The sequence below is a fragment of the Trachypithecus francoisi genome, unplaced genomic scaffold, assembly GCF_009764315.1.
Source record: "Trachypithecus francoisi isolate TF-2019V2 unplaced genomic scaffold, Tfra_2.0 Lachesis_group8, whole genome shotgun sequence".
In the NCBI taxonomy this organism is placed as follows: Eukaryota; Metazoa; Chordata; class Mammalia; order Primates; family Cercopithecidae; genus Trachypithecus; species Trachypithecus francoisi.
Window position 1 is genome coordinate 118,014,848 of NW_022681473.1, and position 21,316 is coordinate 118,036,163.

The 21,316-nt window shown below is 42.4% G+C and overlaps 1 protein-coding gene and 1 pseudogene across 4 annotated transcripts in view; one reads left to right on the forward strand and one right to left on the reverse strand.

Annotated features, from left to right (window-relative positions):
• The window catches only part of APLP2 (amyloid beta precursor like protein 2), a 71,761-nt gene that overhangs the window by 29,075 nt on the left and 21,370 nt on the right, over window positions 1-21,316 (forward strand). For 2 of the 4 annotated variants that reach the window (XM_033204311.1, XM_033204312.1), the window contains exons 2-7: window positions 6,427-6,600; window positions 7,561-7,684; window positions 17,214-17,326; window positions 18,124-18,326; window positions 19,139-19,347; window positions 20,754-20,921. In XM_033204311.1, the coding sequence (XP_033060202.1) occupies window positions 6,427-6,600; window positions 7,561-7,684; window positions 17,214-17,326; window positions 18,124-18,326; window positions 19,139-19,347; window positions 20,754-20,921 (991 nt within the window). The remainder of the gene's footprint in view (window positions 1-6,426; window positions 6,601-7,560; window positions 7,685-17,213; window positions 17,327-18,123; window positions 18,327-19,138; window positions 19,348-20,753; window positions 20,922-21,316) is intronic. The other 2 variants (XM_033204313.1, XM_033204314.1) reach the window with 1 other exon arrangement.
• LOC117081928 lies at window positions 11,122-11,285 on the reverse strand (annotated as a pseudogene).

Consider the following 21,316-nt stretch of genomic DNA (forward strand, 5'->3'; position numbering starts at 1 on the left):
TGAACTCAAAAGTGAATCACTACAGCATATTAGCTGTCTGGATTGATTCCAGTTTCTCTGCTTTTTCTTGGTGGTAACTGATGTGAGGATCTGGTTGGTGCTTAGCTGCCTCTTCCTGTTGCTTTAACCTCTGGTATTTTAAGATTCTCTTTAGGGAAGAGAGTACTGACCATCTCAGCACAGAGCTGAAATGCACTTACCACTGATGTGTTGACCTTAGTGGTTGACCCATAAACTGAGCATTTATACAGTTGGAACTTTTGTGGTCTTCCAGCCAACAAGCGTAATGAGTAACATGTGGAACATAAGCTTTGGTGCTGATAAATGGCTTTTCTTTTTTTTTTTTTTTTTTTTTTTTTGAGACGGAGTCTCGCTCTGTCGCCCAGGCTGGAGTGCAGTGGCCGGATCTCAGCTCACTGCAAGCTCCGCCTTCCGGGTTCACGCCATTCTCCTGCCTCAGCCTCCCGAGTAAGTGGGACTACAGGCACCTGCCACCTCGCCCGGCTAGTTTTTTGTATTTTTTTTTAGTAGAAATGGAGTTTCACCGTGTTAGCCAGGATGATCTCGATCTCCTGACCTTGTGATTTGAGAGGCCCGTCTCGGCCTCCCAAAGTGCTGGGATTACAGGCTTGAGCCACTGCGCCCGGCCGATAAATGGCTTTTTATGATGAAATTGACTATTCCACACTGTGGCTTGGGTGACCTCATGTAACTAATTACTGTTTCTTAGCTATATTCATTTTTGGAATTTAAGGGATAAATGGTTTCTCCTTCTGCAGGCTGAACTGCTGAAAAATTAAATACCACCTGAAATCTGTTTTGTTTAGTAGGTGCCTTTAATGTAAAAATATAGAAGGCCAGAGAGAATCTAGGAAACACTGCTCAGAAGCTTTCAGATTTAACTATAGGAGTTCTTTCATAGCAGGTTTAGGAAGCACTTTCCTTCCGACCTGTAGGTTTGGCTTTTCATTATACGTATTTATCATGTCTTCTTGATTTTCTTCACTTAGTTCTATCTGAGCTTTTGAAGTGGGAAGCAAAGGATTCGGGTGAGAGCACTGGTTTCGGTGCAAAAAATGTCCCTGGGGTTTCCTTACCTTTATCTTTGGATATCCCCATTTTTCTCCACACACAATCCAAGTTTTTAGTCATAATCCTTAGATTACAAAAGAACAGGTTTTTTAGTACACATCTTTTCTTTTTTTGAAACAGATTCTCTGTCTCTGTTGCCCAGTCTGGAGTGCAGTGGCATAATCTCGGCTTCACTGCAACCTCTGCCTCCAGGGTTCAAGCGATTCTAGTGCCTCAGCCTCCGAAGTAGCTGGGTCCATAGGCGCGCTACTACGCCCGGATAATTTTTATATTTTTAGTAGAGACGGTTTGGCCATGTTGGCCAGGCTGGTCTCGAGCTCCTGACCTCAGGTATCCACCTGCCTCAGCCTACCAAAGCGCTGGGATTACAGGTGTGAGCCACCATGCCTGGCTTGGTACACATCTTGAACTAAGTGTGAAAATTAAGCACGTCTGTCTTGTGCATCCTTTATACCTTTTGATTTGTTTGAATTGAGCACCACTAGGGTATTACCTATGAATAGGTGTGTGTTCCTTTGTACACGTATCTTTAGGTGTTTTTTCCTTCTTTGGGAGAAGCAGGAACTCACATTAGTCTGTAGCTTCACATGCATTCATACTGAAGGCATAGGGTCTTCTACTTTAATCAATGAGTGTTCATCCCAGCAGGGTCAAGTCAATTCTAGTTAATAAAGGTGCTAATTGTTTGTTGGGTTTAATTGAGGTGTTTTTCAGCCCTGATAGATATTGGCAACATTTTAATTCCAAATTAGCTTTCTTCCAGATGTCCAACTAGGTTTGGTGCTTCCTTCTCTTATACTAGTAGAAAGCAGGTTTATTTTAATAAGCTTCGAAGCAAAACATATGTCAGATGGTAAATTGGTCCTGGAAAAAGACCATAATATATTTCACAATCAAATTTAAGTTCCTGATTAGAAGGATTGTTCATGTCTGTGTAGTTCATCAGCATAAATAAATGTTTCCTAGAAAATTATACGTTTTCCATATATTTTAAAAGTCAGCTAGGCGTGATATCTCACGCTTATGATCCCAGTCCTTTGGGAGGTCAAGGCAGAAGGATCAGTTGAGCCCAAGAGTTTGAGACCAGCCTGGGCAACGTAATGAGACCCCATCTCTACCAAAAAATAAATATGTATATACTGGGTGTGATGGCGCATGCCTGTAGTCCCTGATACTCTGGAGATTAAGGCTGGAGGATGGCTTAAGCCCAGGAGGTCGAGACTGTAATGAGCTGAGATTGCCCCACTGCACTCCACCTGGCTGACAGAGCAAGACCCTGTCTAAAAAAAAAAAAAAAGGTGGGGGCGTCAAAGCTACCCTTTCTTGTTAATAGGAAAACCATGTTATGTATATGCTGTTTTTAAAAAGAACAACATAGTAGACCATATAATCTAACCCGCCTCCTCCACAAGTTTTAACTTAAGAACTGTTATTTATTTTTTTTAATTTTGAAGGAAGTTTTGCGTCTGGGGACACTTAACTCTTATGGCTATAACCATGAGTAATGGCGTATTTCTAGAGAGATGCCTGTGCTCCTCCCTCCCTCCCTGCCTGTCTCTCTGTCTTCCTGTCTTTTTTTTTTTTTTTTTTGAGACGGAGTTTCATTCTTGTTGCCCAGGCTGGAGTACAATGGCGTGATCTCTGCTCACCGCAACCTCTGCCTCCCAGGTTCAAGCAGTTCTCCTGCCTCAGCCTCCTGAGTAGCTGGGACTACAGGCATGCGCCACCACACCCGGCTAATTTTGTATTTTTAGTAGAGATGGGGTTTGTCCATGTTGGTCAGGCTGGTCTCAAACTCCCAACCTCAGGTGATCCGCCTGCCTCAGCCTCCCAAAGTGCTGGGATTGATTACAGGTGTGAGCCCCCATGCCCGGCTGATGCCTGTGCTGTTCTCGTGCATGTCTGCAGGAGCCTTGTTGTCGTAATGTTACTTCTCACCTATAGCTTCTGAACTGTTAATGGTTAGACCGCACATAAAAGGATTACAGGCCAAAGACAGATCTTATGGAATAGTTAATTATTTTTACCCAACATGAGATAAAATTGTTCGTGAAATCCCCTTTAGTGTTCCGTGTTTATGAATGATGCCATCACATTTTGAGTCATGGGAGCCAAACTTGACATCTTCCTGTTCCTCATCCCTCATATCAGTTATCACACCTTGGCCTATTTTAGTCTCTCTGGTCTCTTGACTCTCTCTGTCCACCTCTCCACCTTAGCCCAAACTACCATTTATTCCTCTCTTGGAATGTGCAACTCCAGTGTCCTGAATGATTTCCCTGCATACACTCATTTCCTTTCAGTCTGTTCTTCACCGTGCAACTAGAGAAAGCTTCAGAGCTTTGTTATGAAAAGAGTAACTTTATGCTTAAAGCCTCTCACTGAAGTCTCAAAGACTTGAGTGATAAGTACTGAAGTCCTTTCTTGGTCTACAGACTCTTGTCCCCGCAGGCCTCTCTCACCATCTCTCTGCCTCACAATCAACACTGTCTCCATATGGGATGCTTAAAGCGCTACTCAAGTGTCATTCTCTTTAGGAAGCTTTCTTGATCGGCTTCCTACCCAAGCTTAGGTCAGATTCCTTTTTTTTTTTTTTTTTTTTCCTTGAGATGGAGTCTCCCTTTCTCGCCCAGACTTGAGTGCAATTGTGCGATCTTGGCTCACTGCAACCTCTGCCTCCCCGGTTCAAGCAGTTTTCCTGCCTCAGCCCCCTGAGTAGCTGTGATTAGCAGCATCTGCCACCACACCTGGCTAATTTGTGTATTTTTAGTAGAGACGGGGGTTTCGCCATATTGACCAGGCTGGTCTTGAACTCCTGACCTCGTGATCTGTCTGCCTTGGCTTCCCAAAGTGCTAGAATTACAGGTGTGAGCCACCGCACCCGGCCTAGATTCCTTTTTTATGTGCTTTCTCAACACCTTGTTCTTTTCCTTCTTAGGACATTTGGGAATGTGATCATACTTTTTGTGAGTTTTAACTCCTGCATTAGAGCCCCAAGAAAGCAGGTCATGACTTTTTTGCCCACTCTTTTATCCTAAACATTTAGCATATTGCTTTGCAAAACAGTAGTTACTCAGTATAATTTTGTTTTGGGGGTAAATTACGTAAAATTATTGGAATTTTAGTAATTCTCTACTTTCATGATTTGGTGTGTACAAAGGATTAGAAAGTAGATTTGCTTTTATGAGGACAGACTGCAGTTGAATTATATGTTCTAAAGTTAGAAGTATCCCAGATGGGGATTGAGGGTTAGATTTTTCCTTTGCCTAAGTCTCAGGATACAAAATCAATGTGCAAAAATCACAAGTATTCCTATACACCAGTAACAGACAAACAGAGAGCCAAATCATGAGTGAACTCCCATTCACAATTGCTTCAAAGAGAATAAAACACCTGGGAATCCAATTTATAAGGGATGTGAAGGACCTCTTCAAGGAGAACTACAAACCACTACTCAATGAAATAAAAGAGGACACAAACAAATGGAAGAACATTCCATGCTCATGGACAGGAAGAATCAATATCATGAAAATGGCCATACTGCCCAAGGTAATTTATAGATTCAGTACCATCCCCATCAAGCTACCAATGACTTTCTTCACAGAATTGGAAAAAACTACTTTAAAATTCATATGGAACCAAAAAAGAGCCCGCATTGCCAAGACAACCCTAAGCCAAAAGAACAAAGCTGGAGGCATCACGCTACCTGACTTCAAACTGTACTACAAGGCTACAGTAAGCAAAACAACATGGTACTGGTACCAAAACAGAGATATAGACCATTGAAACAGAACAGAACCCTCAGAAATAATACCACACATCTACAACCATCTCATCTTTGACAAACCTGACAAAAACGAGAAATGGGGAAAGGATTCCCTATTTAATAAATGGTGATGGGAAAATTGGCTAGCCGTAAGTAGGAAGCTGAAACTGGATCCCTTCCTTACACCTTAAACAAAAATTAATTCAAGATGGATTAGAGATTTAAATGTTAGACCTAAAACCATGAAAACCCTAGAAGAAAACCTAGGCAATACCATTCAGGACATAGGCATGGGCAAGGACTTCATGACCAAAACACCAAAAGCAAAGGCAACAAAAGCCAAAATTGACACATGGAATCTGATTAAACTAAAGAGCTTCTGCACAGCAAAAGAAACTACCATCAGAGTGAACAGGTAACCTACAGAATGGGAGAAAATTTTTACAGTCTACCCATCTGACAAAAGGCTAATATCCAGAATCTACAAAGAACTTAAACAAATTTACAAGAAGAAATCAACCCCATCAAAAAGTGGGCAAAGGATATGAACAGACACGTCTCAAAAGAAGACATTTATGCGGCCAACAGACCCATGAAAAAATGCTCATCATCACTGGCCGTCAGAGAAATGCAAATTAAAACCACAATGAGATATCATCTCACACCAGTTAGAATGGTGATCATTAAAAAGTCAGGAAACAACAGGTGCTGGAGAGGATGTGGAGAAACAGGAACACTTTTTACACTGTTGGTGGGACTGTAAACTAGTTCAACCATTGTGGAAGACAGTGTGGCAATTCCTCAAGGATCTAGAACTAGAAATACCATTTGACCCAGCCATCCCATTACTGGGTATATACACAAAGGATTATAAATCATGCTGCTATGAAGACACATGCCACACGTATGTTTATTGTGGCACTGTTCACAATAGCAAAGACTTGGAACGAACCCAAATGTCCATCAGTGATAGACTGGATTAAGAAAATGTGGCACATACACACCATGGAATACTGTGCAGCCATAAAAAAGGATGAGTTAATGTCCTTTGTAGGGACATGGATGAAGCTGGAAATCATTCTGAGCAAACTATCACAAGGACAGAAAACTGAACACTACATGTTCTCACTCATAGGTGGGAATTGAACAATGAGAACACTTGGACACAGAGTGGGGAACATCACACGCCGGGGCCTGTTGTGGGGTGGGGGGAGTGGTCAGGGATAGCATTAGGAGATATACCTAATGTAAATGATGAGTTAATGGGTGCAGCACACCACACGGCACATGTCTACCTGTGTAACAAACCTGCACATTGTGCACATGTACCCTAGAACTTAAAATATAATAAATAAATAAGATTTTTCCTTTGCCTTTAACTTTGATCATATACATCCAAAAGTCGCTTTTTATTCTGTTCCAGCTCCTGGGAAAAGGATTTGTTTATAAAGATACAAATAGTAAATAATTAAGGTTTTTAAAAGATGAATTCTGTCACAAACCTGAATGACCGTTGCCTCTGTGCTAGCCTTTTTGGAGTAAACCTGCAATTTTTTTTCCTTTGGTAGGCTCTTGCAGCCAATGCTGGAACAGGATTTGCTGTTGCTGAACCTCAGATCGCAATGTTTTGTGGGCAGTTAAATATGCATGTGAACATTCAGACTGGGAAGTGGGAACCTGATCCAACAGGCACCAAGAGCTGCTTTGAAACAAAAGAAGAAGTTCTTCAGTACTGTCAGGAGGTAAGGGTGTTGCCAGGAAGTTAAAACCATTTTTCTGGGGCAGGGTTGAATCTGTTTACCTTAGAAATAGATATTGTCATTCTCTTTTGACGTAAGACCAAGATGCTAATGACTGGGGCCCCAAGCCTTTTGTTTCTAAACGTGTGGTATGACCGAGACCTCTCGAAGGCTTTGCCTGCCTGTTCTGTGAGCTCTCAGTTGTTTAAGGAAGGGATGCTGCAGAAGCCTGGCAAGTATCATGGAAGTGCAGCCTGGTTCTCCTCCTCCCACTTGTCTTGGAAGATAGAAAACAAAACACGTCAAGTGTATGCTTGTCTTTCCTGCTTACTGATAGAAAGCCACCAGTATTATAAATGATCATCTCAGGTCTGATTCAACTTTGGGTTAAAGGGAAAATGATATGAGATGTTATAACTTTTATTTATTTTTTCTGATAGAGACAGGGTCTTGCTACATTGACCAGGGTACTCTCAAACTCCTGGCCTCAAGCAATCCTCCCTGGCCTCCCAGAGTGCTGGGATTATGGGCATGAGCCACCACTTCTTACCAAGATGAGCACACAGGGCCAGGGTGAAGTTGTTCTGTAATTTCATTGACAGACGTTTCCATAGACTCGCCTCATGGACTCATCAACTCAACACCTGCTCTACAAGCAAACTTGACATCTCATGAATTTGTTTGGGCTAAAAGCTTGCTGCTTTTGTTTTCTTTTGTTAAATATATATTCCTTTTGAAAAGAGAAGGCATGGAAGTTTTCAGAAGTCTGAACTGTCAAAAGAAAACTAATACAGTATCTTTTTATTTAATGACTTCAGTTGGAGCCGGGGTAATGGAGTGGAACTTTAGATGTATTATAGGATAAGGGTGGAGGCTGAGTAAACTTAGATACTCCATCCTTACTTGCATGTGCGTGTCTGTCTGCAGATTGATTTATTGTGTGTGTTTTTGTTTTCTTAACAGATGTATCCAGAGCTACAGATCACAAATGTGATGGAGGCAAACCAGCGGGTCACTATTGACAATTGGTGCCGGAGGGACAAAAAGCAGTGCAAGAGTCACACTGTCACACCTTTCAAGTGTCTTGGCGAGTGTTCTTGGTTACTTTTCAGGAAGTGCCAGCCCCCTCCCATTTTAAATTTAATTTTCTCTTGGCTCACATTGAAATATTACACCTGTTAAGGAGCTGAGTGCGGCATGAATTTATTGGGGAGAATTTCTCTGAGGGGTGTTTACTGGCTTCAAGTGTCGGTGGTTGACCTCCTCTCAGTGATGACTAACTGCCTTCCCATTGTAGACATCCTTCCTCGGCACTGAATAAGGGTGCTACCCACAGAGCAATCGCACTTATGCCCTCACATTGTTAGATATCAGTGGTTTACGGTGATAGTGGGGAGTAATATTAAAGCAGCCCCAGGAGAAGAATCTTCTGTTTCCCTTACTTCATCACACACACGTTTGCACCATTTGACCAAACTTCTGGTAGTTTTCAGGAGAAAGAAAAGTGTCTTATAGCAGCAGCCTGTGGACAGTCAAGGGTACCAGGGCCATTGCTTATAGGACCTGCCATTCTGAGGGGTTTGGGGCTGGTAAGGGTGTTCATGACTGTGTTGCTGGTGTCAACATTCAGAGCCAATTTGAGTAAAATGGTAACAGTTTGCTGTGCAGAAACAGTTGTTGCTTCAAATGCTCAGGGAATATATTCATTTTAACCACTTGTGCCTGATACATTGGAATTACACTCACCTATCTGTGGTCTGGGTGATTCAGGAACAGATTTGGTCACAGAAACTTCAAAGGGCAAAAAGAGTCAATTTTAGATTAGCCCTGATGGGATTAAAGTAGATACAGCATTAATATAGACATCCTGCGTGGTTCTGTAGCTATATGTAATTGGAACTATTAACTTATTCTCCTTCCTCCCTTCCTTCTTTAAAACCTTTCCTTCAACTGCTGATGGCAACAAAGTGGAATGTGATACTTTTTCTCATTCTCACATGTAGCAAGGGGCAATAGCCAAGCAACAGGAAGAAGCAGCGCCCCTGAGCCACAGTGTTTAAAGTGTGTGGCAATTAAGTTTGTTTAAAAAGTATTCATAAGGAGAAAGAGGGACATCATGTGTGCTTACCACTGTTTACTTTAAAACTGGGCATCTCAAGATTGGAGACTTGTTAAAAACTTGGTGTGATGTGGTTGAAGGATGCCTTCTATTCTGTTTGGCTCTGAGAAATCTCTAGGTATGAGGTTTCATTCATTCATTAAAAACATTCTCAAACTAAAAGTGAAATGAGATTATCCTGGAATATTTGGAGACAGTGGCAAGAAAGTACTTGAAATCATTCCTTCCTAAAGACTTTGCAGCATGATTATCTCCTCTTGTTTGTCCTTGTCACCTTCCAGCTTCACTCCCCACCCAGACATCTGAGTGGGACCTGGGAGACTCTTTGATTCTTCTGTTATCCTTTATCTCCCTGTATCCGGGCAGTTTCTGAGCCAGCCTGATACTTACCCATTAAATAGACTTACAGTCATGATTTTCAAACTGTGTGCCAAGACTCCTTGGGGCATTGCAGCAAAACTCACAGGGCGTTCCAGGATATTTTTGATTTTTCAAGGGAAATGTAGTGACATCTGTCAGGCATTCTGCAAACTACTATCTGGAAGTAATTTACAGTTTCAATGTGAGATCATTTATTTTGATGATTTCATATCTCTGTGAAGCTGTGTTTTTAGTTGTTCCTGTGATAAAAAGCAAGTATCTTTTGAAAATCACTGAAAAAGAAATGAGGGTGATGGTGTTTGGTCTGATTGCAGTTGGGGGAGGTGTGCAGGGCCCAGTGGGCACTAAGGTGATAGGACGTAGTACGTATTAAGTTGTTGGGTCTGACTACTTAACTTTTAGGTATTTTTTTAGCCCAGGAGTCCTGTGAAAAAATTCCTAAGACACTCAGGGTGCTATGAGTAAAAAATGTGGTCATCTCTGGCTTGTGTCCTCTTCCTGCATCAGATTCCCACTGCCCTAGCTCAGCCTGTGGTCAGTTCTTGTCTGGGCCAAGAGCAGCCTCCATGCTGTTTCTCAGTGCTGGTTGTCCACAATCTGTTGCCTGCTGATTGAAAATAAAGACCGAATCATGTCTCTCATGCACAAAATCTTGAATGTTGAAACTCGTTAGCATGGCTTCAAAACTCCAGGATCTGGCCCTTACTCAACACTCCCCTGTTGTCTGTGATCTCATGCTTTAGACTTTATCAGCATTGACCACCCCAGGGTGCTGGGTCATGCACCATCCAGCTCTCAGCGTTTGGAATGGCTTTCCTCTGCTGACTTTGCTTGGGAAGTTCTTCCTGCACGGCTTACCTCAGGAGTTTCCTGGTCTTACTTTCTCTCCATTCATCCAGGTTTCTGTAATACTCTTTGCTGTTGCCATTGCACTTATCACACTGTACCATGATTGTTCATAGACCTTTCTCCAACTATGCTGTGAACACCTTGCCAGCAGCAACCCTGTTTTAGTCTTTTTGTCCCCTCAGCACCATGGTAGTGCCTAGAATATAGGATATACTGTTTACGATAATTATAATACAAGAATGCTGCTGTAGTTGGTACACAACCGAAATTTTATTTTATTGCTTTATTTCCAAATGATATAGTTTAAATTTGTTAGCATGTTACAGAACCAAACAATAATACTGTTGTTAATGAAATGCATAAAAGACAGTTTAACCATATCCATTTGGTACCTTCTTTGCGTTGTGGTCACTAAATAAAACGTTATACAATCTTTGGTGTTACTTCAGACAGTTAGTTATTCATGTTTACCCCAGTATCCATTTGGACAACTTCTTAATCAATCAGTAGAGATATCCATTGGTAGTTTTACATAAGCACAGTTGCCTGAGCCTAAACTAATGAGGGACGACATGACTGGAGTTGAAGGGAGGGAGTAGAAAAGACATATTGCAGTTCTCCCTTATCAGTTAGATTTTGATGTCTCCGTGTGCCTTCCACTATCACCTCCCCTTTGAGCACCCAGGCAGAACTGACATCATTTAGTTAATAATGGCCACCACCTTTTTCCCCCATAGACTCCTTAGAAAGCCTTTTGATGATAGTCTTTTAGAGTTGCTATTGCTTTTTTAAATTAAAAAATAATAGTTTAAAAATAATTTCAAATTTACAGAATGGTTACAAAAATGGCACAGAGTTCCTCTGTGTACCCCTCACCCAGATTTCAGATTTTCCCAACTGTTAACGTTTGATTAATGTGGTAAAAAGTCTTATTCTCCCTTCCCACCACCCCTCACACACATACTTGAGACTTGTTGCTCTTTGAATCATTTGGCAATAAGGCAAACATGGTATCCTTATGCCTTAATACTACAGTGTGTATTTTTAAAAAACAAGGAAATTATCCTACGTAACCGTGGTATAGTCATCAAAAATCAAGATCTTATAGGCAACATCTAGTTGATCCAATATCTAATCTACAGACCTTACTCGGGTTTCACTTGTTGTTCTAGTAACATCCAGGATCTAATCTAAGATTACACGTTGCGTATTTCCTTTCCTTTGTGACATTGATTTTTTTTTTAAACTACAGGCCAGTTCCTTTATAGAAGTTTTCAATTAGCAATATTCACGCCTCGGATAAACCTCATTGGCTATAATACTGCCACTGCACAGAGCTCAGTTTCCTTATGGAATGCCTTGCAATTTGTGTTTTTCTGTGATCCTTTTGATTTATTCATTTTTGAGGGGTGTATCACAGAAGTGTTCTCACTGCATCATAGTAGGAGTTGTGCGATACCAGTTTGTTTCATCACCTGGCTAAGATGGCGTCTACATTCATTTGCTTTATTTTATACTCATTGTCTGCATTTGGCCAGTGGGGGCCCCTTTATGCTGGTTCCTGTGTCCTTTTAACTTGTCCCTATCATTCTTTGAGAACTTTACTTTCTGATACAAAAGATTCTCCAAGTCCATTCTGTGTTTTCCCTACTCCACTCCTGGAGTTTGTTTTCTTTAAGACACCGTGGTTTCTTTTAGTGGGGAATGCTATTTTGAAATCCAGATCTGGGCCTTAGATGATTTGTTTTTTGTTTTTGGTTATTTTTGGACAGAGATTTGGACAGGTAGTGTTATTGTGATATGAAAACTACGAAAGTTCTGATTTAATATCTACTTTGAAAACAGAACTGGTCTCGGCAGCTTTGAGGTGCTGTCTGCTGCATTTGTACCTCGGTCTGTTGGCGTAATTGCCTTGTCCATTGCAGGTGTCCTTTTACAAATCTAGCCTTTGAGTTCATGACAGCCATCGACAGTTCACCCTGTTCCTGATGTGGAACTTGTGCAAGGTGAATGTTCCACTCGTGAGAGGTAGCGTGGATCCTTCACTTCTCTGAACCCTGTTTTCCCTGAAACATACCTCGGGTGACCACCTGGCCTCATTACATAGGCTGTTTTCTCCCACCTGGGTATAGCTTTTACCACCTCCCTAAATTACATGGTTTTCCTGTTTGCACTATTTAATTTTTGTAATTTTTAATTATTGTGGGTACACAGTAGGTGTCTGTATTTATGGAGTACACAAGATATTTTGATACAGGCATATAGTGTGTAATAGTCATGTCAGGGTATGTAGTAGATGTAACTTATACACATGGGTGTTGGTGTTGGAGGTTTCCTCAAGTAGGTAAATAGCCTTTGTTATTTATTCTGAAAGGAATTTCAGCAACTCTGAAAAAGCTCTAAAACCTGGATCGCTGCCACAGCACTGCTGGAGAGAAGTAGTAGGAAAGAAAAGCTGAATCACAGGGATGATTAGAAATTGGAGATAAATCCTAACTGCAGCTTAAATGAATATCGTATAGGTTAGGTTTTGCTATGTTGCCGTATTCATTGATCAGCAAAAACAATAGAGCTTTATGTTTGTCAGTGACTTAGGAAGTTGTGGCAATTGTATTATACTTTGCTGATTAAATTGAGGATGTTACCAGATTGGATATAAACTATTAAAGTGAAAGCAAACCATTTTCAGTGTTCTATAAAACAGAGTAATGCTGATCTGCCTAGGTAAATTATTTTCCCTAGGAGCTTCTGATAAAAAATTGTAGCAAAGGCAAAGAGTAGCAATGAAATGATAGAGCGGATGCTGGGATTGAAATGTGTTTCCTCTTTCAGTCTTTTTTAAAAGGAGTTTATTTTTCAATAAAAGAAGTTTGCATTGGGGAAAGGGGACAAAAGCAATTATTTTCAGTTTCTGTACTAAGTTGACTGTGATTAACATTTTGGGGTATAGATGAAAATTGTTTTCCTTGGATACACGTGGAAATGTATATGCTTTTAAATGTTTTTTCCCTAAATGTGATTATACTACATATGCTCCTCTGTTTATTTTTTAAGTTCTGTTTATTTTTATTTGACATTTGTTGAGCTTTTATTATCATGTGCTACTTTTAGGGATACGTACGTCTTTGAATAAAAGATAAGGTTGGAAAAAAAAAAGATAAAGTTGGCCTTAAGTAACTAGCCTGAAGAAGGGGTTAGAGATATGCAGTGGGTTTGCTTTTGTTTGTTCAATGATTTTAAAAATTATTAAACTGCCATGGAAAAATGTCCATGTTAAATATGCACATAAGCCATATTTCTTGTAACTCCTTAGTATTCTGTTGTATATATGTATTATCATTTAATTAATTCCCTCTTGATGGACCTTTAGGTTTGTTCTAGTTTTTTGATATTAATAACACTAATGAATATTTTAATTCACTTGCCTAGTTATTTCCCTAGGGTGTGTGTGTATTTTTTTTTTTTGAGACAGGGTCTCTGTCACCCAGTCTGGAGTGCAGTGGTGTGATCTCAGCTCACCGCAGCCTTTGTCCCGTGCACGCCCCCCACCTCCACCCTGCAGCTGAGATTACAGGCATTCGCCACCACGCCTGGCTAATTTTTACTATTTTTAGTAGAGACAGGGTTTCCCCATGTTGGCCAGGCTGGTCTTGAACTCCTGACCTCAAGTGATCTGCCTGCCTCAGCCTCATAAAGTGCTGGAATTACAGGCGTGAGCCACTGCCTCCAGACATCCTTAGGGTATATTTTTAGAACTGGAATTATTGAATCAAAGAGTACGGTTAAAAAGAAAATGTGTGTATATATATATATATATTTATATTTGTTTATATATATTTATATTTTTATATATATATATATATATATAATATATATATATATATATATATTTAGGCCAGGCATGGTGGCTCATGCCTGTAATCACAGCGCTTTGGGAGGCTGGTTACAGGAGGATCATTTGAGATCAGGAGTTCAAGACCAGCCTGACCAACATGGTGAAACCCCGACTCCACTAAAAATAGTAAAAATTAGCTGGGCATGGTAGTGAACGCCTGTAATGTCAGCTACTCAGGAGGCTGAAGCAGAAGAATTGCTTGAACCTGGGACGGAGAGGATGCAGTGAGCGAGATTGCGCCGCTGTACTCCAGCCTGGGTGATGGTATGAGACAACATTAAAAAAAAAAAAAAGTTAAATTTTAGAATTTAGTTTGTTTTCAAATTCAGAGGTGTTCTTTTTGATTTTTAGAGATCAGACAGATTGACTCAGTCATGGAATAGCTGAAGATTAGTGGCATTTAATTTTATGGTTTAGCATGGAATTATTTTATTAAATTTTTGGCATTTCCAAAAAGGTTTTGATTTTAAACTTTAATTCTGAAATATTATACCAAGCATCCTGAAGAGATAAAACATAATGTGATGGTTGCTCATATGCTCACCCTCCTGATTTCAGTTCTTCAATGTTCTGTCATGTTTGCTTCATCTCCATCTTTTTTTTTTTGAGATGGAGTCTCTGTTGCCCAGGCTGGAGTGCAGTGGCATAATCTCGGCTCACTGCAACCTCAGCCTCCTGAGTAGCTGGAATTACAGGCATCCGCCACCATGCCTGGCTAATTTTTGTATTTTTAGTAGGAACGGGGGTTTCACCATGCTGGCCAGGCTGGTCTTGAACTCAGTTCTTTTTGCAACATTCACATGCATCTATAAACAATGCTTTTGTGTTTTAAAATTTACATTAATGGCATCATACTGTACCTGACCTTTTACAGCTTGCTTTTACTTTGCATCATTTTTGAGTTTATCCAAGGTGTTGTGTAGATTTAGTTAAAGGTTGTAGTATTTCTGACCGGGCACGGTGGCTCACGCCTGTAATCCTAGCACTTAGGGAGGCCAAGTCAGGTGGATCACAAGGTCAGTAGATCGAGACCATCCTGGCTAACATGGTGAAAACCTCTCTCTCTACTAAAAACAAAAAATTAGCCAGGTGTGGTGGCACGCACCTGTAGTCCCAGCTACTTGGGAGGCTGAGACAGGAGAATCGCTCGAACCCGGGAGGCAGAGGTTGTAGTGAGCTGAGATTACGCCACTGCACTCCAGCCTGGACAACAGAGCGACAACAGATACTCCATCTCAAAAGCAAAAACAAAAACAAACAAACAAAAAACGTTGTAGTGTTTATATAGAATATAGATTAGTAGTGAAATTGCTGCTTTAAGTTTTTTTGATGTTGCAATTGTACATTTAAAAGTGAGGTTTTACAAATTAAAGTGCATTAAGTGTTGCTTAAAAATAAATTGCTTTATGAGTGTGGTTGTATAGTTCGTATAAAACTCGTTACCCAAGACTTGACAGTAACATTAACATCAATAATGCCTACCAGGTATCAGTTTCTGTTTTTATTTTAAACAACAAACTCAAATGTGGAGCAGCAGTTTCTGTTCTAAGCTTTTCTTTTTTTTTTTTTTGAGACGGAGTCTCGCTCTGCTGCCCAGGCTGGAGTGCAGTGGCCGGATCTCAGCTCACTGCAAGCTCCGCCTCCCGGGTTCATGCCATTCTCCTGCCTCAGCCTCCCGAGTAGCTGGGACTACAGGCGCCTGCCACCTCGCCCGGCTAGTTTTTTTGTATTTTTTAGTAGAGACGAGGTTTCACCGTGTTAGCCAGGATGGTCTCGATCTCCTGACCTCGTAATCCACCCGTCTCGGCCTCCCCAAGTGCTGGGATTACAGGCTTGAGCCACCGCGCCCGGCCCTAAGCTTTTCTTGTTGTGTAGATTATGTCATTTAGTCCCCACAAGATAAAGAAATCGAGGGACAGAAAGGTTAAGTAACTTGGCTGAGATTACTCTCTTAGTAGATGACAGTGCTGAGATTGAACGTTGGCATTCAGCCCTACACAGACTTTTCCTTAAGTATACGCTTCTGGTGCTTTTTGTCATAAATGAACAAATATAAAAACGGCCTAGTTAATTCAGAATAATCACATTAAACCATGTGAGTTGGTGGTTGGATGTCAGAATTGAAGTGATTTCTGCTTAGATTGAGTATTAGGGTTGTTCGTCCCCGTAGAGGCAGATTCTAGCTTACCATTGGTGTTTTTGCTATTTTTAAATTAAGCAGTGATTATAAGTCTAGTTGATTGCTAAAGCCTGTATGCAGGTACAGCCTCCCCTAGAGCCTTTGGGGTTCTCAAGGGTAGCAGTGTGTCAAGCTCACTTTTGCATTCCTGCCTCAGTGTCACATTGAGCTGTTTGATCCCAAAATCCCTGTGCTAGCAGTGCTGAGAAACACGACTGCCATTTGTGACGCTGTTTTCATGTGGGGGGGCTGTTCCACTGCTACAGCTTGTTATGTCAGGAGCCCATCTTCCCATACTTACCACATCAGCAACTGCCTTCCTCTTACCACTGGGGCAATAGAAAGACTGACTTCAGTGCTTGAGCCTGAGGCCCAAGGCAGAGGATCCTGAGAGACCCATCCATGATGGCGAGGCTGGGGCGGGTCTGTATAGACTTCCCACTAGCTGAGCCTAAGCCCTTTCTTAGACCACATTACTTTCTCATGATATTTTCAGGGTTTTCCCCTCGTAACCTCAGAGGTTACCCTGCCTGCTGCATCTTCTGCCACTGCTTCCTGCATCTCTCCCTGGGCTAAGCACTCTTCTCTCCCTCTCTTTCTCTCCCTCTACACTGTGTGGAGCACATGGCAGACGTATGTGCAGCGCAGATTACTGAGCCTCACCTTACACTGCTGAATCAGAGCCTTGGGGTGACCATCCAGTGATGTGTATATTATATGTTTCTAACCTTTTATTGTGGCAAGTTACAAACATGGCCAAACGAGACGATGGTACCGTTCACCCTCATGTACTGGTTGCCCAGCTGTGTAACCATCATCAGTTCATGAGCCAGTCTTCCTCCTTCTATAGGCCCACTCCCTCACAACCCTAATGATTTGGAAACAAATCAGATACCACTGTTTTCCCCTGTAAATAAACAGCTGTGTGTATCTTTCTCCCAACTTTTTGGGACAAGTTTTAGAAAGTGTAATAGTGAATACCTTTATACCCTTTACCTAGATTCTCCAGTTTTGCCTGATGTTTTTCTCTCTCTGCATCTCATATATATTTTTGTGTTGCTAAACCATTTGAAAGTAAGTTGAGATACCGGGCTGCTCCTGGCTGTGTAAACTATCATCACAAACTTCAGTGAGGGGCATTTTCACCTTGAAATCGTGGTCAGATCCACTTTGACAAAGGTTCTCTTTTCCAGTGGGTGAATTTGTAAGTGATGTCCTGCTAGTTCCAGAAAAGTGCCAGTTTTTCCACAAAGAGCGGATGGAGGTGTGCGAGAATCACCAGCACTGGCACACAGTAGTCAAAGAGGTAAGAGAACTAAGCGGGGGAAAGTCAGCTGTTGTTGTATCTATTAGGAGAGAAGGTAGCAGTTTTCTCCAAATCTCACCATGCTTTTCAGTTACTTTTGTTTCCCCCTTATCTCCTTAAGATTTATAATTACTTCTGTCTTACAAGTTAGAAATTTTTGGGAGAGAAGTAGGTATTTGTATAGGACAGTTCAGCGTTGACAGTCCAGCTCCTGAAGTTGAGGATGTTAAGGAGGTGGCTGAGCGAGAATAGTGTATGCTGCTGGTGAGGCTCCCAGGAAACCATCCTAACCCTAAGGCCTGCATGGAAATCGCCAGTTATAGAAAATGTGGGTCTGGACATATGCACAGGCAGGATTGCATGCCATCTCACTTTTCTGGTGGTAAGAAATACCCTTTCTTATCTTCTGTGATACGGCTGGCTCTGCTCTTTTGTCAGTAGCCTTCCTTGGATCAAATACTGAAGTAGTAGTACTTGCGCCGGTGATGGATATAAATTAACATTGACCACCTTATCTGGCTTTGGTCATTATTAGAAGAAAACGTCTCTTTTCCTTACTTTTTTCCACATTTGGATTTCAGTATTTTTGGACCAGATCATGTTTCCCATTGTAAATTAACATGTATAAATCTTACAATAATATTACAGTTTTTTGACAGAACATTTATGTGTTCATAAGAGAAAGCATTGCGAAGTGATTTGATAAGGGTTTATTTTGTCTGAGGGTAGAGATCAGAGTGTATTTGACTACATATACTCTGGAGTATGTTCTGATATGGTCTGTGGGTTTATTTTAGGCGTGTCTGACTCAGGGAATGACCTTGTATAGCTACGGCATGCTGCTCCCATGTGGGGTAGACCAGTTCCATGGCACTGAATATGTGTGCTGCCCTCAGACAAAGATTATTGGGTCTGTGTCAAAAGAAGAAGAGGAGGAAGAAGAGGAGGAAGAGGAAGAAGAAGAAGAAGATGAAGAGGAAGACTATGATATTTATAAAAGGTAACTTCTACTTTGAGCTGTGAAGTCATTTTGCCTTTTCGTTAGCCCTTCGGTAAAGATGGCTGCTGGCTGCTAATCCCTCACTTCTGGATAAGCTGGGCATTCCTTTGTGTTCTGCTAGAGTTGATTAAGCTTAACATTTCATTCTAGCCATCACCAATCACAGGAGTACCTGTGACTTTTGTATTTACGTCATTCTGGGCTGTGTTATTTTCTGCAGGTTACTATGATTTTTTTTTTTTTCTTTTTCTTTTTTTTTTTTTTTTGAGACGGAGTCTTGCTCTGTCGCCCAGGCTGGAGTGCAGTGGCCGGATCTCAGCTCACTGCAAGCTCCGCCTGCCGAGTTTACGCCATTCTCCTGCCTCAGCCTCCCGAGTAGCTGGGACTACAGGCGCCCGTCACCTCGCCCGGCTAGTTTTTTATATTTTTTAGTAGAGACAGGGTTTCACCATATTAGCCAGGATGGTCTCGATCTCCTGACCTCGTGATCCGCCCGTCTCGGCCTCCCAAAGTGCAGGGCTTACAGGCTTGAGCCAACACGCCTGGCCTACCATGATATTTTTTAAGAGTCCATGCCATTTGTTTAACATAATATCCCTGAATTTGGATTTGTCTTACTGTTTTATCATGATTAGATTCAAATGCTTCCCGTTTGCTGATGTAGCTGGGCTCAGGGGCTTAGTGGCACAGTGAAATGTGCATTGAGCTTATTTCCTGCGTCTGTTTTTGTGTTTCAGAATAGAGACGGGACCCATTGTTGTGCTTTGCACATAGGGGTTATTAACCTTCCTTTTTTCTATTTTGGCCTTCAGTGAATTTCCTACTGAAGCAGATCTGGAAGATTTCACAGAAGCAGCTGTGGATGAGGATGATGAGGATGAGGAAGAAGGGGAGGAAGTGGTGGAAGACCGAGATTACTACTACGACACCTTTAAAGGAGATGACTACAATGAGGAGAACCCCACTGAACCCAACAGCGATGGCACCATGTCAGACAAGGAAATTACTCACGATGTCAAAGGTAACCCCATGTAGAGCCATGGCTTTGAAATCCACATGGTAATTATTCACTTAGACTTTTGCATTGCGTCTGTTACAGGTAAGTCAGTCATAGAAGGAAAGGTGTGGTATCTCTGCACTGAAGGTGAGTTCAGCTCTTCAGTGCAGTGATGGTGCCGTCTTAACAAAGTGGGCAGGCAGGCATATCCAGGGAGAGGTGTAGGATTGAATTAGAGAGCAAGGACTAGAGAGTAAGAAAGCATAGTCCTCCCTTCAGCAGGATTCTTCCACATTCAGCCTAAAATATTCCCTCCCTAAGGGGAGCTCCCCTCTTAGATACCACTCAAGTCCTGGCCTCCTAGAATAGAACTGGCTTTCTTGGTTTTTCTTTTCCTGCGTTTGTTCTAATCTGTAGGCTGCCCTATTTGTCTAGATGTTTTAGTTGGGAGGGTGAAATTTATTGACCTGTTGGTAACAGATTAGGGCCTGCAGTTTTTTTTCATCCTGCCAATTAAAACAAGAAAAGGTTGCAGTAGTTCCAGAGCCAGTAACATGCAGCCACCTGCTGATTGTATATTTGAAAGCAATTACGATCTGAAGAATTATTTAGGCCCCAAGTTGGGGGAAATTACTTAACCAGTTGAGAAGTTTATGATTTGCCTCAGAGAACATAAAAATGGGAAACAAGGCCAGGCGCGGTGGCTCAAGCCTGTAATCCCAGCACTTTGGGAGGCTGAGATGGGCAGATCACAAGGTCAGGAGATCGAAACCATCCTGGGTAACACAGTGAAACCCCGTCTCTACTAAAAAATACAAAAAACTAACCGGGTGAGGTGGCGGGTGCCTGTAGTCCCAGCTACTTGGGAGGCTGAGGCAGGAGAATGACGTAAACCCGGAAGGCGGAGCTTGCAGTGAGCTGAGATCCGGCCACTGCACTCCAGCCTGGGCGACAGAGCAAGACTCCGTCTCAACAAAAAAAAAAAAAAAAAAAAAAAAAAAGGAAAACAGTTGTCTGTTCTAGGTGCTTTAGTCTTTACTCCGGTATCACCACTTAAAACAGCCTTTCCACTCACGTTGTCTCCTGAATAGACAGACTAGGCAGATAACTCCACTGAACAGATCAGAAATGCAAGGCTCTCACAGCTGTGAGACAAAGGGATTGCTCTACGTCCATCTAAACTTAGATCTAGACTCCAGAGGGTGCCAAAAAAATATTTATCCCAGTTCCTAAATGTCTCTCCTCCATGGGGAAGCAGCTTGTCCTCAGCACGGCTGGCCTGAGCTGGAGCATTCTGCCGGCCAGGGCCTCTGGGCTCTGTCCTGTCTCAGGCCGCCCCCAGCCCATCCCCGGCTTGCTGGCCTGTAGCATTTTGAAACATTTGACATCACTGCCTCTGTCCTGCTGACACTCTGACCGTTTTCACACAGCTGTCTGCTCCCAGGAGGCGCTGGCGGGACCCTGCCGGGCCGTGATGCCTCGTTGGTACTTCGACCTCTCCAAGGGAAAGTGCGTGCGCTTTATATATGGCGGCTGCGGCGGCAACAGGAACAATTTTGAGTCTGAGGATTATTGTATGGCTGTGTGTAAAGCGATGAGTAAGTCCCGCCTTGCGCTGGTCCTGTGCGGCAGCACCGTCCTGTCCGGTGTCCGTCTCCCCGCCGTCCTCGTGGCGGCATCTGTGTGGTGTCCCTGCCCACTCGGGTGTTTGCTGTCGGTCGTCTTCCCCTCATCTTTGTGCTTTCTGGGTCTAGGCTTTGCTCTCCTGCCAGCAGTGCTCAGCTCAGCTCTCTTGTCCTGTGCTCACCGTGTGTCTGGTGGTGCTTGGTGGTGGTGGTGCACACCCGCCTTGGTGTAGCGGGCGGCACAGCCGGGGGCTTGTCCTTTCTCATCCGGCTTTGGAGTCTGCAGGCCCCGGGCCACTGTCGTGTTGGTGGGGAAGGCAGCGGTGCCTTGGGCTGGCTCTAGCTTAGAGGCACTGAACGTTCCTGTC